The sequence below is a fragment of the Filicampus tigris genome, chromosome 14 (assembly GCF_054856515.1).
Source record: "Filicampus tigris isolate MCC_2025a chromosome 14, RoL_Ftig_1.0, whole genome shotgun sequence".
NCBI lineage: Eukaryota > Metazoa > Chordata > Actinopteri > Syngnathiformes > Syngnathidae > Filicampus > Filicampus tigris.
In genome coordinates, this window is record NC_141230.1 from 6,566,739 (window position 1) to 6,585,265 (window position 18,527).

The 18,527-nt window shown below is 39.9% G+C and overlaps 1 protein-coding gene across 2 annotated transcripts in view; it reads right to left on the reverse strand.

Annotated features, from left to right (window-relative positions):
* Nucleotides 1-577: 577 nt before the first annotated feature.
* plcl1 (phospholipase C like 1) overlaps nucleotides 578-18,527 on the reverse strand; it is a 95,589-nt gene continuing 77,639 nt past the window's right edge. For both annotated transcript variants that reach the window (XM_086051606.1, XM_086051607.1), the window contains exons 8-12: nucleotides 14,371-14,733; nucleotides 12,741-12,944; nucleotides 8,975-9,050; nucleotides 8,707-8,816; nucleotides 578-5,823 (exon numbers count right to left, since the gene is read on the reverse strand). In XM_086051606.1, the coding sequence (XP_085907732.1) occupies nucleotides 5,623-5,823; nucleotides 8,707-8,816; nucleotides 8,975-9,050; nucleotides 12,741-12,944; nucleotides 14,371-14,733 (954 nt within the window). In that variant the 3' untranslated portion in view covers nucleotides 578-5,622. The remainder of the gene's footprint in view (nucleotides 5,824-8,706; nucleotides 8,817-8,974; nucleotides 9,051-12,740; nucleotides 12,945-14,370; nucleotides 14,734-18,527) is intronic.

Here is an 18,527-nt window from a genome sequence, read left to right on the forward strand (position 1 = left end):
GAGTTTTAAATTAAAAGGAGTTTTGCTGTAAATGTAATTATGAACTGAAAAAAATAAGACTAACATACGCTGGTACACTCATCCGATATTCCTCTGAAACTTTAAAAAAATAAAACAGCTATGAGAAACAAAGGTAGGATATAAAGCTACTATTATCGGTTCTAGTTCCTGTACCTGCTATTACATGCTTCCCCACAGATGAAGCACATTCATGCCATATGCTATTTGGGCACGAATATGTGTTTAAGAAGTGATTGTTTGATTGATTGTACAGGCATTGTTGATCATAAGTCAAGAACAAAAAGTTGACTCTATAGCATTATTGAAAAGACAGGAAAAGTTAAGGAAGGCAAAAAAAAAACCTGGTCTGAGATGGAGTTAAGTGGGGTAGGAAGATAGAAAAGTAGGTTTAAGCGAGAGAAGCGTTGATGTCTAAAGAGAGAAGCATAAAAGACAGGTGTGATGTAGGGAAGAAAGGCAAAGAACAAAAATGGTTTAAGCGAATGAAGGAATAATACAAAATATAAAGTGAGTCTGAGGAAGTAAGTCGGGAAGTAAGTCATGCTCAAACGCAAGGTTTCGTCATAAAAAGATTACTTTATTAAGCTTGAAATACATGTTTTGTTACATTCGAATACCTGTCAGATAGAAAACACAGTAGCTTTTTAAAATATAAGCAATGTCCATGTAGTTAATAATTACATGTATTTGTAGCTTTTAAAATACACATCAATAAATATGTCTTATCTCTTTTGGTCTTCGTTCTATCTTACAAAAACAAAAAACAACATACAGTAAATGACAGAACAGTTGAGGGACCATTATTGGGTTGAACGTCAAAGCCGTAGTCAATGCGGATGCCATGTGGTAATGCCATACATTTCTAACCACTTTACATCACAAAGACGGGTACAAGTACACTTTACGTATTAACCGGTACGTATGCGTAAAACCACAAATGTTGTAAAGACGTGAAGCGCTATTGGACCACACAGCTACAAAGACAGGTAGCATCACACAAGAAGAGAGCACAGAGAGGTTCTAAAGGTTTAAGACACATGGGCAAAGAGGACACCTTCACGCAACGTCCCCATGCCAAATGGTGATCCATAAAACTGAAAATAATTAACAGTCAGAGTTGAAGCTTTAGTAGTATATCCAGGCAATGCTGGAGCCGGGCGTGGCAGTGACTACAGGTATTTGCCTGCTCCTTAAGTGCAGAAGTAAACACTCTGGCTTTATATTCTAGAAACTTCACGTATCAAGTAGAGTGTTCAAGTACAGAAAACCAGCAGAGGCCGAGAAATGGCCTAAAGACTCAATTTAAACAGTCACAGGACTACTCCTTTTTAAATCTACAAACTGCAATCCCAATGAAGCTGAGATGTTGTGTAAAATTTGAATAAAAACAATATAATAGTTTGTAAATCATTTTTAACTTTTATTAAATTGAATACACTACAAAGACACGATTTAATGTTGAAACTGATCAACATTATTGCCTTTTTGCAAATATTCACTCATTCGTGCAACATGTTGCAAAATAGCTGGGACAGGGGCAAACAAAAGGCCCACGGCATGGGTAACTTTCCCATCTGTGAAGGCACCATTAATGTGAAAAGGTACATACAGGTTTTGAACAACATATCGTCGCTCTCCTGCGAAACGCGCTTAAATCCGTTTTTTTTTTTTTCATTTTACGTTAATTGGGTTTCCGCGTCACAAACACCCCAAAAACGTGATTTTTTTTTTTTTTAATGACAAAATTGGACATATATGTTTTTCACAGTGACGATATGCTGTCATGCAAGCAATGCCTTTTTCAGGGAGTGCTTGTGCTTATTCCAGAAAGACATCGCAAGCCACATTCTGTATGTGTTACAACATTGTGGCCTCGTAGTAAAAGAGTGTAGTGTCTGCCAGCAGTCCAGACCTGCTTACCATTGTAAACCTGTGGCGCATTGTGAGGCCCAAAACATGGCCCAAACAACAGAAATCCCAGACTTACGAGCAACTGAAGTTGTCCGTCAAGCAAGAATGGGAAAGAATTCCACCTACAAAGCTTCAAAGATTTTGTGTCAATTCCCAAACGCTTTTCGAATGTTGTTAAAAGGAAAGGTGCTATAACACAGTGGTAAACATGCCAAATACAGTTTAAATATTAAATAACTTGTCTTTGTAGAGTATTCAATAGCATATGTTTTAAAGGATTTGCACAATCATTATATTCTGTTTTATTGACGTTTTACCCAATTATATTAGAATCTGAGTTTGTATTAACCTGCAGAGACCTGACACTGACACAATTGTCATATGTTAATATAAGGCAAGAGTGTTCTTTTTTTATTAGCCAATGTAAAGTTATTCTTTGACAATAAAAAATACACTGTAATTGGGAACTCAACATCATATGGTTTCAAATCCAGGTCCAGAAAGTCAAAACACTGCCACAGTTTGACTTTAGCCACAGGTGCTTCTATTCAACAGCTTGCTTACCTGCCGGTTTAGTAAAAGCACCTGTAGCAGGCAGGCCACAGTTTTGCTTTCTGAACCTGGATTTGACACCACTGCTATATATTACAGACTGGGGCATCTCAATAAATGTGATTACCACAGAGAAGATATTTCATTTCAGTAGATTAACTGAAAAAGTAAAAGTCATTGTTACAGTGAACCCCTGTATATTTGTGGCATTTGCAAATTCACATTACGGATTTCTTTTATAACTCTCTTTCAGCATCTTGGTGCCAAGGAACTAATGTATGTTGAATGCGTGAATTCAGGAGCTTCATTTAGATGCGAATAGTACCTTTCCACCATCTGGTGGCATCCTCATGCTTTTTTGTGGCATTTACAGGCATTTATAAGCCTTTTTGGGAGGGTGTCAATTACTTTCAGATGTTCACTCATTGTGGCAGGGCACCATCCATATCAATCGCAAAGTGCAGGGAACAGTGTCTCCAGATTTATTACACAGACAGGAAAATACTTTGCCAAAGACCAATTATTACCTAATTTCTATGCTAAAAAATGGTTTTGTGTCTTTTGTTATATAATTTATTGAGATGATGAATTCGGGGTTTTCGTCACCTGTAAACTCTAACCATCAAAATAGTTAAAAAAAAATTAAATTCAACTACTGAAACAAATTCAGTTTGCCCAATTTTCTAATTTATTGAGACAGAACTGTGTATTTGTATATAACGTATCTATGTAAATCATGAAAAGTTGAACTGGCAAACATTCTTTGTGGTTGCTAAGAGACAAACTCACTCGGAGCTAGAACGCTGCTTAAAACAGTGTATCATAGCGAAGCCCGGAAACCACGCAAATATGCCTGCTAATGGCTTATGATCAACATTGGGATGACATCAGATCAGGGAAATGAGATGCTTGTATTGTTTGAGACTGCTGGAGAGTCAGAAATATCCCACTAGCTTATGAGATCCAAACAATGCAAAGAAAACTAAAACACTTTCAAATTTGGACACGACCACCATATAATTTCATTTGATTGGCACTCTCCATTCGCTAGCTGCCTACCCTGCAGTAGCGTACCGATGACCTTAATTGAAACCAGGTCAGACCTAATTATTCGAACCTAATGCCACTACGACCTGCCGGAAAGGCTCATTTCGCCATGTCCCCGCATGTACGGTGATATACCCTATAGCATGTTTGACCCTCTCCACATGTCAGCGGCCTTGTGAAGTGGACCCGGAAAGACAATACTCTGGTTTGTTTTACAGGAGCGGATGCATCATTCATGTCAAAGATGGTCTACATGGTAAGAATATCACCAGCGACACAGATGAAAACGACTTTTTAAGATGTTGGATATTTGAAACCGCGGCTAAGCTCTTCCTGTTTTCACACCGCAGTCTTGCCATTACTTTGTTTCGATTTCAATGGCAGCCCGTCCAAGCAGCAAACTAGTTGGGACTGAATTCATTTTGCCATCTGCTGGTTGCTGCCAAGTAGCAAATGGTCTTGCGTCACTCTCTTGTTCTCTACTTTGGTTTGGTTTGTATGCCATCTAAATTGCAGGCTAGTTGGGCCTGGATTACGTTTGAATCCTGGTGCTCGTTGCCAAGTAGTAAATGGTCTCACTCTTAAACTCTTGCTGTTTACTTTGTTTTGATTTTTGTGGCAGACTGGCTAACATCCAAAGGAATCCATCGAGCAGGCCTCTCTGACCCTGCAGCAACATAACAGGAGATGAAAATAAACTAAATGTGTTTTCATCGCAGAGTCTGGCGATGACGTAAATAGCACATAACGTGGCTGCTATTTTCAGGGATTCCCAATCACAGTGCCGTGAGGGATCATCATGTGCACCGTGGGAAATGATTTCACTTTATGTGTCTGAAAACTATTTATTGACCACAGCTAATAGTGGGACAAGTGGTTGGGACATTTTGGGTTCAAATCTGGGCCCCGGCCTTCCATGTGTGGTGTTTGCTTGCTCTCCCAATGCAAAAACTGTAGGATAAAAATGACTCGTGAAGTTTGGGTTAAAAGACGACAGCAACACAGAGAAAACACACATTTACACTCAAAAGGCCAAAGTTAACAACCATCATCAACAGGCAGTTGATGTTTTCACACATTCAAAGAGTCAACGTGTTCGATTAGAAAGACACAACACACCCTAATCTATCTTTATTTAACGCACGTCTATTGTTGTTATTGCTACATCCAATAAAGTGTCGTACTGATTTACAGCCTGTCACGCGTCGCAGCAAATGGGGTCATGTGATCCAAACATGTACTGTACGTCTTTGAACAAACAACCTCTCCAATTACCCATCCTCGCATTTCAACCTCTCCGAGTTAACATGGCAGGAACCAAAAGCCACCGAACAACCTGCACCATCGTGCGGCAGCTTATGAATACTGTGTATACATTTCATTTATGTAACATGATCACCTGTGAAATGACAGGATGTTATTGAGTTAATGTGGGAGAGGAGAAACACCTCAAATTTACCATGAAATTAAAGTCTAGGAATAGCCAGTGTATGAAAGCAGAAAATCCAATTAGACTAAGCTTCATATGAAAAATAGACACCCTAAAGTAAAGTTTTCAGATCAAATGTACAAAATTGATGGATGGGTTCTTTTTTGTAATCACAGTTTGCGAGGGTTCCAAATGCAAAAATAGCAAGAAAAGATCAATTAGGGGTGGAGGCGCTTCAATCTAGAAATGCTTGTTCAGGAACTATAATTCTAAATAATTCTAAAAATAAATAAATTAAAATCCAAAAGGTCTCCTTACACTACATTAATTTAAATACTACATTTCATTCCCTTGTGACATTTTCAATGCTTTTAAAAATAATGTATTCATTGAACATGAATATTTGTATTAAATATGAATAATTTATTAAAATCTCCAAATATTTTTGTTATATGTTACTAAGTTTAAAAAAAAAATTGGGGGGGGCCAAATATGGTTAAATTGCGCTCGAGCCTTAACTTTCTGTCAGAAAATAAAGCAGGACTTTTGCATCATTCAGGAAAGGCCTCTCTCTCATCAGTTCGAACCACGGTAAGACTCTCACAGAGTGAGCTCATACTGCACCGGATAATGGGATACATCCCACTCAGCAAGACACGATGTCATATGCGTCCGTTGCTGTGTGTGCTGCTTCGGCGCCCGCTAAAGTTATGAGAGGTATAGTGCAGCTCGGCCGCGGAGAAAGTGGATGCGGAGGAGTTGGAGGAAGGCGAGGTGAGACCAGAGGCCTCGCAGGCCAGTGCCACCTGCCGAAGGGCATCCAGGGAATCCATCTTGGCTCCGCGGAGCAGGTCGCTCTGACCCTGCAGCAACATAAGAGGACATCAGTGTCTCCTACATGAGGAGCAAAAACACTCACTAAAAAACTTTTTTGCTCCTCTTACGTTTTCTCTGCACGTTTATATATATGTCAAGACTAGTAAAACCAATTTTATTTACTGTTTATCCTCATTACGGTTGCGGGCGGGGGAGTTGGAACCTATCCCAGCTGACTTTGTGAAAGAGACGAGGCACATCCTAGATGAAGCGCTTAGCCAATCGCAGGGCATTTATAGATAAACATCCATGGACAATTCAGACGCTTCAATTAACTTGAGAAGCATGTTTTGTAGAGAAAACAACGCAAGCACAGCGGTGAAAATGCCCCCTCACCCGAGGTCCTGGATTCGAATCCCCAACCTCAGAAAATGTGAGGCGGATACACTAACCACTGACTTACACAAGCTAATTTAATAATACTTAAAGCAGCACTGTGTCATGTGTCAGTTTTTGTTGATTATGGCGGCGCCATGTGGACAAAAGTTGTAGTGTTTTGACAAAAATCAACAACATTTGCCATGCGTGCCCGCGCTTAGTGTCGTGAAATCCTGAGCCGTCCTTGTAGCGAAAGGAGGAAGTGTGTATGCCGTAAAACAATTCAGGACATTTGTATTTTTTTGTGTGCCAGGGTCGATCCCATCCTCCTCAAAGTTGCTTTGTGCCAGTAAAAACGATACAGACCCCGTTGGGGCATGAAGTCCCATTCAACTACTGTACTTGTAAGTCAATGTTTCATCAAAAGAGTTGTGAAATTTTTTTATAAAGGTCGATTTCTTGCCCAGTGCTGCTTTAAATGAATTATAATTTTTTTTTTTTTAAATCCCACATTTTCCTCTGGGAACAAAAAGTGTAGTGATTCTGGGTGGAAAAAATAGTTAAATCTGCAGTAATACTGTAAATGGATTAGCGGAATTAAAAATTGATTACAGGAGGTCGTCACGTTACGAACGAGTTCCGTTCCTACGCTTGCGACCTCACCCGAGTTTTCCTGTAAATCATAACTAACCCAAAATTCACCGTAAAGAATGCTGCTTTGTGATCACTGTAGCCTTCACAGGGGCTGAAGCCTTCACGTGGTCTAAAATACGGGCTTTGTCCTTAATAAGGGTGGGGCCATGATGTGAAAAAGGAGGGTGAAAAAGGCAAGGATACCAAGAAAATTACGGAGCACAAAGAGAGACACTCTAAAATGTAGAGTCCTACATTATGGGGCTGGAGAAAAAAAAACGAGGCTCAGGCATAGTGAGGTCGAAAAAGCATAGGTCAAGTACCGCGTAACCCGAGGACCTCTTGCATTTTGTTCTTTTTTTCCCCATCCATCTATTCTTTTCCACTTATCCGAGGTCGGGTCGCAGGGTCAGCATCTTAAGCAGGAAGCCCAGACTTTACTTTCCCCAGCCACTTCATCCAGCTCCTCCTGGGGGATCCCAAGGTGTTCCTAAGCCAACCGTGAGACATAGCCTCTCTAGCGTGCTCTTGGTCGTCCTCCGAAGCTCTTCCCAGTGGGACACTCCCGGAACACCTCACCAGGGAAGTGTCAGGTGGCATCCTGACAAGATGCTTGAGCCACCTCCTCTGGCACTTCTCAATTCACAGGAGCAGCGGCTCGACTCTGAACCCCTACCGGATGTCTGAGCTTCTCACCGTATCCCTATTCAACCCTCAATTGAGAAAAAGACCCCAAGATACTTGAACTCCTCCACTTGGGGCAGGATCTCATCCCCGTCCTGGAGAGGACACTCCACCCTTTTCCGACTGAGGACCATGGTCTCAGATTTGGAGGTAGTGATTTTCATCCTAACCGCTTCACACTCAGCTGCTCGGTGAGAGTTGAAGATCGCAGCTTAAAGGAGCCAACAGTACCACATCCTCTGTAAAAAGCAGAGATACTGAGATCACCAAACCAGGAGTCCTCATCACCTCGGGTAAGCCTAGAAAGTCTGTCCATAAGAGTTATGAACAGAATCGGTGACAAAGGTCAGCCTTGGCTGAGTTGAACGCCTTCTCCCAAGTCCACAAAACGCACGTAGACCGGTTGAGCGAACTCCAATGCATATTCGAGTCGAGGACCCTGCCGAGGGTGTAGAGCTGGTCCACTGTTCAACGGCCAGGACGAAAACCACACTGCTCCTCCTGAATCTGAGATCCAACAGCGGACCCTCCTCTCCAGCCCCCCTGAAAAGACCTTACCAGGCAGGCTGAGGAGTGTGATCTCTGTAGTTGGAACACACCCTCCCCTCCCCCTTCTTAAAAAGGGGGGCCACCACCCAGGTCTGCCAATCCAGAGGAACTGTCCCTGATGTCCTGATGTCCATGCAATGTTGCAGAGGCGTGTCATTGTTTTTTTCATAGATTTGTAAAAATATAGTTAATATCGTGTTTGGTGCTTGTCGTTTAGAAGTTGTTTGAGAAGTTGTTTTTTTAAGTTATTTTGACCCTCTCGTGTAGCTTACAACAAAAACATTCTTCGATGCACTGAAAACCCCAACAATCAAATAAATAATGCTCTTAACATTGTAAAATGTGCATTATTTGTTAAGGCAGAATTTAATAGCTCTAATTAGGTTGTACAGATGTACCAACTAAAGTAAAGTAAAATGGTAAAAGGCCAGCTCTCATGCCTTCGCAACGAATACATTGTTCTAATTAACTGCAAAAGATAACTTTTAAGCAAAGGGACTTGTGTAAATTCTAGTAAAAATTTAACATTACACTCAAACTGAAGTGAAACACGGCTTAGTAAGAATATACATACTTGAATACTGGTTAAAAGAAAAAAATCATTTATACACAAACGTTATAATGTCAAATAACAAAAAGACTTTTGTTTCAATGTTTGTGTACTGTATGTGTTTTATTTGCTATACCTTGAGCACAGTGATGTTCCAGGTAAAACTTTCTACAGCTTTGCTCATCTTACATCCTTTCATTCCTTCCTTCTCAGCCAACCGAGACAGATCTTCGTGGAATTCCATGCCTACAAAATACACAGTTACACGCCCAATTAAGTCATCCGTTTAATGAGCTCTCGGTACGTTGCAGTTGTACACCGCTTCAAACTACAACTGCAATAATAAAACATTTTGTGGACTGAATACCTTTCACTCTTCACCAAAAATGAGGATTATTATCTACCTTCTTTCTGCACCTGCGCAATCCTCTCCTGGACGCTATCTGCATTTTCAATCAGCTGTTTCTGGGCCGCAATCATCTGAAAACAAAAAGATACTGTGTTGACAAAAGACTCGATGGATGGATGATGGAGATGGATGAAAATGGATGCATTCATCTGCTTAAGTCTTATTCCACCAACAAAATACGACTTTTAGAAAAGAGGGGGCACATTGTTATGTTTAGTTCCACTTTAAGGAATTGTTCCTACCTTTGTAGCTATAAAATCCTCCACTCAACTGGGAAAATGTATGGAAAATAAATGGACCATAAAAATTTCCCTAAGGAATGCCACGCAAAATTGTGCCTGACTGACTGCTACTATAGATGGATGTGGGAGCCGCGTTGCGCAAAATGAAGTCCATAATACAGTTTGTTAGATGACACGCATTATACACTTTTTAGTACATGGATGAGGGCAAAAGTATCACAACATGGAGCCATTCCACAAGAAGTAAAGAAGTTGTCACAGTTACGTGGGAAACTTCACCATTTGAGCAGCATTTTCAGCAAAAACAAAAAAAGACGTGACCAAACGTTGCCTTTTCCTAACCAATTAAGCATTTTGACAGCTTTTTGATGAACGAATAGTGTCAAGTAGCAAAATGAGGCAAAACATACAGTAACATAATTGCTTTGTGTTTGTTGTATACTGAAGACTTTTTGGTTTTAGATCAAAAGTTGAATATGAGACAAAAGTTCAGAATTCCAACTTTTAGTTGATAGTATTCACATCTAGATGTGTTAAACAACAAAGCACCTTTTGTTTGAAGCCACACACCTTTCAAGTCAGCAAAAGCAAAAGTATTGGAACATGTGACAGGTGGATGTTTCCAGTTGCTCAGGTGTTTGCCTTTTAGATTGATTGCTTAAACATTAGATAGTGACCTTTTTTGGCTTTGGGTTTACCTGTGAAAACTGCATTTGTTGCAAAGCAAACATGAAGCCCAGAGAACAGTTTATAGGAGAAACCGTTTTGAAGCTGACAGAAGAAAAATCCATCAGCACTATCACACAAAGTTAGGAACAGTCAAAACAACAATTTGTATTGTCCTGTAAAAGAAAGAAACAACAGACATTGAACAGGTTGGCCAAGGATATCAACGGTAGTTGATGACAGAAACATTGTGAGAGCTGTGAAGAAACACCCAAAGACAGCAGTCAGTGACATCATCGCCAACCTCCACAGGACATGGGTGAAGGTATCACAATCCACTGTTTGAAGCAAAACGAATGGGTCTTAAACTGGCCAAGTCAATCACCGGACTTTAACCCAACAGAGCATGCATGTCACCTCCTGAGGAGGCGACTGACGGGAGAAACCCCCAGAAATAAACAAGAACTGAAAAAGGCTGCAGTAAAGGCCTGGAAAAGAATGTACAATGAAGAATGCAACAGTTTGCTGAAATCAATGCGTTGCAGGCTTCACGCAGTTATTGCAAGGAAAGTTTACGTCACCAAATATTAAATTGTATTCACTTTAAGTTCATTTAATGTCTGTTCCAATAATTTTGCTCATTTAAAAAGTGAGTGGCTTCAAACAACACGTCTACATGTAAATACCATCAAATAAAAGCTGAAATTCTGAACTTTTGTCTCATATTCATCTTTTGATCTGAACCCCACATCCCTTCAGTATACAAACAAAAAAACAAAGGAAGTGACCTTGCTGTTCCAATACTTTTGGGGGGGACTGTCACATTTTCATTGCCAAACGAAACTCGTTGTCCCATGGGAAACTCACAATTTCCTCCCCAAATCTAAAAACAAGGCTGACCGGACACATTTTTCCACACCTTAATCAAGCATGGCTTTGAGCACTTTAAACACAAAAAAAAAGAGCCTTCCCCACACTGTTACCACAAAGTTGGCTGCACACAATTGTCCGGAATTTTAATTGTTACTTGCTTAGATGAACAACTGCTGAATGAAGTAGTCTCCTCCAGCCTTAACACTTCACTACTCAGATGCAAATAGTTCGCATGCTGTTTTTTTTTTTAAATCTAAGTATGATCATCTACAATGGTAAGGCGAAATTTTAAGCCGCCATGTATGACAATGTGTGTAGGTGTAACAGCCGAGTGGTGACACAGGTGGGAGGGAGGCATCCTGAGATGGAGAGGGAGCAGCTGGACGCCCGGGATGCGTGAGCTTGACGAGGCGTGTGGGTGACTGCTTCACGCGTGTCATCAAGTGTCTCTCTGCATACTAAATGCCACCGCGTGTCTATGTGTGCGCGTGTGTGGGTGTGTGCGTGTGTGTGTGTAGGCATTGCAATTTGATGTTTTACCATTTTAGAGTGTCAGCCCGGGGGAAGGTGTTGTAGTGTTGCACTTTTCTGGTCCAATAACAACGCTGGATGGATTTTAATCACACATTGTAATGAAGCGGATTTGTGTTTTGTATAAATTAGCAAATATGAGAGCTAATTAGATGAAATCTTCAGTGTCTTCACACAATAAAACCTCAATCCGCAATCAGATGATTAGATGACATCAGCATTTGGTTTGATGGACAGCATAAACACTGTACCGTACTGACTGTACGATGTTATGTATTCACACCCTGTCCTGGGATCCTGGAATACCTTATAATACATAATATAATACAATATTGAGCCTCTGCATATCACATTTTCGCATTATATTTTAAACATATCCTCCATCTTTGTGTTTAGGCCAAAGCAATTAATAAAAGCATTATTTTGGTGCAATTGTGTGCATGGCATCTCTGTGTCAAAGAGCTATTTGAAGTGATATGAGGTGCTTCATTTTGACAAAAGTAGTGCTTTGTTGCCATCTTGTGGTGGGGGTGAGGAGGGCATTCACTTATTCATTTGTTTTTGCTATTACTGGCAGGGCTTGGTCCCTACCCACCACGAACAGCAGAGGAAACACTTTTCCCAACACAAACAGGCCTCTGTTATGGCTATGATACTACCTCCGAAGGCCAAACATCTTCTATTTCATTCCAACATTCCATGTCAGTACCTTTGATTCAAAACAGCAACACGGGAAAGAAGCTCGAGATTCACATTCCAAGAGTCATAGCGTGCTAACGTTAGAATTTAGCGCCATAGTAATAAAATAACTTCAAACCCAGGTTGATACCACACTGGCTTGTTTTATTCGAATGTCCAGCCTGCTGTTGCCAAGGTAACCATGGATCACCCATTTTAAAGGGCGCATAATATAATTATTAATATCAGTGGACCAGCCAGGACACCTGTCTTGTCACATTAGCACTAGTCAGTGCTAATGTGTTATTGTTCAGTAATTTGCACAGACAAATATACATATATATATACATATATAATTGATATTAATAATTATATATATATATATATAATATAATATATATATATATACATATATATATATATATATATATACATATATATATATATATATATATATATATATATTTAAATCTTAAATCTTAATCTTAAATAAACTACTTTTGAAAAATCATCAGTGTCTTTGAGGAGCTTTCCAGAATGGCTACTGGCAATACGTGGCTACTTTCAATAAAAGTCACAAAGCTAGAAGAGCTGATTGATGCTTCTCTGTGAGGAAAAAAAAGTTGCAGCATTATTTTTGCATAACTTAAAAGGTAGAATTGTCAAGGCCAATTCACACTTATGAGAAAAAAAAGAATCTTCTTGAAAGTGTAAATTCAAGAAAATGAAAAAAGCAATATGAACACAGGAAGAGATGGCTTTAGTACTGACCGTGTCATATGCAGAGAGCAGCTTGCGGGTGGGCTCGGACACACTGACGAGGGCCTCCACATACGGATAGCCCTCCTTGAGCACCATGGTGGCCCCCATGGTGCCCTCTGGGCTCTGCAGCCTGGTGGCCAGGCTCTGGATGCACTGCTTGAGTTTGGCCACGGTGGGGAGCCCACACTGCTCTTTGAAACTGGCCATGGTGCCCTGAAAGCAACACCATCATTTGAATGATATTAATAACGAAAAAAAAAAAAAAGAGTTGTCGCTAGACCAGGGTAGATTTGGCCTGACCAGACTAGATGAATACCACATGCCACTTGAGTGTGAGTGTGATTTGCAGCAATGGAGGCCAGATGAATTACTGCAGATGAGCCCACAGTGTGTGTGTGCGTGTGTGTGTATGTGGGGGTGTGTGTGGGTGTGAGTGTGCATGCGTGTTAAAATAGGTGGGTGAGTGGGGCCAAGGTTTGAGTGTCCAATGTTGCTGCTATTAATAAATGCTTAATAATCCTCCTCCACTCTTTTTTGACTGATTCTTTTCCCTGCTGACTTTTTGCATCATTACGTAACAGTTTGTATTCTGTTTTCAGAGAACTTTTCCCGGATATTTTCATCTCAAAAACCATGTTACAACTTTCCTTTCCTCCATGGAACCGCAAGCCTCCTCAAATACATCGTGAATTGCCATAACATGATAAAGAACACTACAGACATTAAATCAATAAAACAAACGTGAATACCAGAAATCCAAGAATTTGTACCCCTGATGATCTGAATCAACAATATCACATTATAATATCAGATTATCACAAGTCACTATGTTGAATCCAATAAAAGTTGACCCGCGACCAGTCTTGGCCACTGACCCACAATTTGGGAAACCCTCTTTTAAGTGATATATTACACCTTTGACCTTTTACAGTATGTGCCATCTTATTTCTGTCAAATAAAGTTTACTTTGAGCCAGAACAACCATGAATGGATGGATGGATTTAACTTTTAAGTACACTTCATTTGCATTTAATACTTTAGAACACTTTTGCAACATTTTATCGGTACAATACATTCTAAATGAATTATCATTGAAGTTTAGTTATTCATTGACCTATATTTTAGTGCAGTGTTTAGGGCCAAACTTTCTAATGTTACAGAGATTCACAGTAATAGTAAATATACTTTCTAGGAATAAAATCTCTACCTTGTTTTTAATGAACACTTGGGCCTACCAAGATACTGTATTCTAATTTTGGTCATTAGGGTGCTACATGGAGAGCTGAGAATGTTTTTAGTTGGTACTTGGTTTAGAATTTTTTAACAGCTGGCGCAAGCCATCAGGTGACATTTTAAATTGCTACAATGAGAGTGGCATTGATATAAAGTTTAATATTGGGATTACTGCAATATTTGTACTTTCTATGCAACTAAATAAGGGTAATCAATGAGCAATAATAGTTTTGTCGCAGTGCAGTAGTACAACAATGCAACCACGATTATAAACATATTGTTTAATTGATCTAAAACTGGGCATTATAATCTTAGTAAAGGCAGAGTCATTAATACAGTTCTTGTATTGGATCTTCTTGGGGTGGACTTGCACCCATTGAAGTGAACTAATAACAGTAAGCTTTACCTGAGCTTCTTCCCGCAGGTCCATCACCTCTTTGAGGGGTGCGCTGGCCAGTTTGAAAGTCTCATCCACCGCCTTGATACCCGTGTTCCTCAACGTGACATACTCGCGCCCGCGCCGGCCCACCCGCCTCACCGACAGGCCCCTGCGGTGGGCCTTGCCGCCCCCTCGCCGGTTGGTGACGGCCACATGCAGAAAGAGGCTGGCGTGGGGCAAGGGCTCCCCCATCAGGCCCAGCAGCGGCACGTTGCGGTAGCCGGACTGAAGGCACTCGAACGCCACGCTGAACTGACCGATGAAGTCGTCCCCAATGTAGTCGTCGTCCAGCACAACGAAACGAAGAAGGGCTAGCTCGGGCATGTTCACCTGGAGATAGAGGAAAAGGATTGGGCGGTCATGTGACGAAAGACAAACATGTTTTTGTTGCTTTACTGAGTTCATATACGCACAAGTGCATCTTGTCAAAATGCGAATTGTGACCAATGGGCAAACGTATGTCAGGACGCTTTTAATAGAGAAAAAAGGATTGGAACATATAGCCATTGTTCCACGGACAAGGTTAATGCAATACAGATTTGCAGCTATAACAGGTTTTGTACTCTTTACTCTTTAGATTCCTGGGATTGAATAGCTGGACTGTGAAAAGACTAATAAATTAGTCAATGGCAGTGAATGAGTTAATTAATTTAATTAGTTGAAAGGGGTCAGCCTTTATTAAAAAAAAATAAATAAATACATGGACTGCTAACATTACCCTGAGGAGCATCGCTCAAAATTATTTCTGACTCATGGATATCACTTAATATCATAAACATGACATATAACATATACACTGGTTAACAAATTTTTGCAACATTACTAATCAGAGAGGCAATTAAACCTTTCAAGATGATTTTTTGCACTGATTCCAAATCTGCCTAATGTGTAATATAGTAATATGTTTTATAATATTGATTAATTTAAGGGTTGGGTTCAGTAACAGGGGGATTTTTTTCTGAAATGACATAGCTATAAATAAATTACAGCACATGATAAAATCTGTATTGTGTAAGCTTTTATAGGTCAAGCTCAAAAACCTGACGTGTTAGAAAGAAATTAAAGCTATTTAAAAGAAAAAAAGCAGCACGAAAAATCTGTTTTTGTGCACATTAAGCCATTTCTGATTAAAATTTGCTGTTGACCAGTGCTATGGAAAAAAAGCTTGGGATTGCAAAGTCACTTATGTAATATGCACTAATTGGACAAAAATATTGTGAAACATCCACCTGCAGGATGTTAAAAGTGAAAAAATATGATGCAAAACAAATGAACATTTCCCTGAGGAATTACATATGTGGACACATTCGCACCTGTAACAGCTTCCACTCTTCAGGGAAGATTACGTTCATTTTAAATTGAAAAGGTTCAACCTTTTTTTGATAATGACTGAACCCAAAAAAGTTTCCCTGAGGGATTCCACTAAAAATTGTGTCTGGATGATCATCACTTTGGATAGAAGTTGATTGAATGATATCTTATCTTATTTGAGGCATATACTCTACATACATAGAGTATTGGGACACCTACGGCAAATGATATTTTTGCTTTTAACAGATTTTACACTCCAGGAAGCATTTTTAGAGGATGGCAGATGTCAGTGGGAATAGTTTACTATTTGTGAGGTCATGCACTTGTTATTCCACATCAAAGTCATCCAAGCATGCCGTGCACAGGGAACAGAAAAAGGGGCTTTACCAAGAACTGAGTGAGTGCTGTGTCCCAAAACTGTTCTATTTTGCATCTTAACGTTTCGCTTTTGAGACGGAGACAAATATGGAAAAGAAAAGAAAAAGAAAAAACTTCAAGGAGTGTTCCTAGTGAGAGCATGTCGTAACAAAACTGAGCCACATGGAGGCTCAAACCGAGTTCCCTGTTAGGAGGTGTCACTTGCCGAGCCATCGAGGCGCAGCATCCACTTTAATTACACGCTACAATAAAAGGCACGTCCCACTGCGCCGTACAGACTCCTGCAATATTAAATTTCACACATTTCCAAGGAAGTCTTCACACTAATAAGAAGCCAGGAGAATCTGCGGAAAAGACGCAGAACAGCGAGTATGCCGGCAGCGTGACTCCATTATTGCTCTGTGTGGATGAAGAAGAGTAAGCAATGCTCAGTGTCAATTAGGAGGTGTAATCGGACACGCAAACACAACTCATTATTTTGAAAACAACCTCGGCTTCTATCATATTTTTATAATCACGTACGTATTGTATGCACTATTATACATAATGTAATTTCTGTTTAATCTGTCTATAACTTTTATGTGATGCTGGTTGAATTCAAAGTTGTTCTAGTTTCCAAACAATTTCTCCCATAGGCGAGAGAATGAACTTCTGCTATGTCACAGCTCGTTGTTTGCGTCCTCGCTATATCGTGGAATTTTTTTCAACAACCATTTTTTTTATGGGTTTTACAGTATACGGGGAAATCCAAATTTAGAGTTGCACACCTTCAGTGTAGTGAGGTTGTGCCGTAACATGTCAGGCAGGACTGAGGTCTACTGGAAGAGATGCAGCGTAATTAACGTTGGCTCATTTTATCATTCGTTGTTCCCATACAGCAGATAATATATGCATTTGAGTATTGTTGTATGCTCTCTCTGAATATGTTGCTTCACGAATAGCTGTTAGAAAGTTTAAAAAGACACTAACACATGCTCGTTTCTGTTAGCCTGTCGATGCATTTCACATTACCGCATACGTTAGCATAAAGCTGGCAGACTTCTGTTCATTAAAATTGTATGGATTGGGTCAATATTTTGGTGTTTTAATACAATGCTTTAATCTCTTTTGTTTTATGTGTCAATTTTACAATAAACAATGATAAACAGCTTGAACCAAGCACACTTTACCTCTTATTCGGACTGCAGTGCAAGCAAGCAATTTTTATTTCTGTTTCCTCAAAGTGATGTTATACAATAGTCTTCTATTTCTTGAGAGCAAAAGACTGAGAACAGGTGCTAAGGAACACCAAAGCAGTGTGTTTTTGTACATTTAAAGCATGTGGGAGGGGTAAAAAATAGTATAATGTACAACAGATTTTCACCAATTGCAAGTGGGTCAGGAACATATTAACCGCAATGTAAAGTCAAAGTGGTTGTTTTGGTTTTTTTAACATTCTTAACCGTCATCAAAGACTGTACTGTATAATCAAACTATAACAAAGCACTGTACCTTTTGGAGAAGTAAAAATGTGATGTTTGTTGTCAGCTAGCATCTGCAGTCTTTTTCATGCTCGTCATTAGTCGTGAGCAACATGCTAGTTAGTTACCTTCGCATCTGATTGAATTACGCACCGAGTTTCATCATAAGCCGTTATACTTTGAGCTACATGCTAATTACCTTCGCATCTGATTGAATTAAGCCCCGAATTTCGTCATAAGTAGTTCTAGTTTGAGCTACATGCTAGTTACCGTAGCATCTGATTGAATAAAGCACTGAACTAAGTTGTGTATTTAACTGCAATGCAAGCAAATGTGTTGCTCATGTTGTACCTAGCATCCAGACCATTTCCTAGGCCATAACAATATCCATTTCCTCTTCTATGGTAAACATAATTTTTGTACTTGCTATTACATATTGTTCAGATTGTTGAACAGGAACTACACTCATTTTTGTACCCAGCGTCTTTCATTATCGCACTACTTAACTTCGACCGCATTTGATATACTGCAACATTTTTACACATTGGAAAACCTCAATTACTTGAGGAGAGAAAGTAAAGCACCAAGTTAATGTGTTAATGTTTTCAAAAGTCTATTCTATTTTGTGAGTATTCATGCATGCGTATGTGTCACTAAGCCCCTCATGCTGCAAAAGCTGTCAGTGAGGGCTAAATTGTGCAGAGGACAGTGTTTCATGCATGGACAAACCAGACAGACAACCCCAGCAGACTGCGTGTGTGTGAGTGTGCGTGCGTACATGTGTGTGTGTATGTTCTCAGTATTGGGGCTGATGGCTGAACAGAATAGCTCTGTGACATTTAATTCAATGATGTGGCAATGTTGAGTCACACAGGAATTGGTCAGAGGCAATTCAGCCCACTTGAACAATGTTCTTCATTAGAGCAAGCAGTAGCCAACAACAAATGCAAATGCGAGTTAAGCTATTCTCGTGAC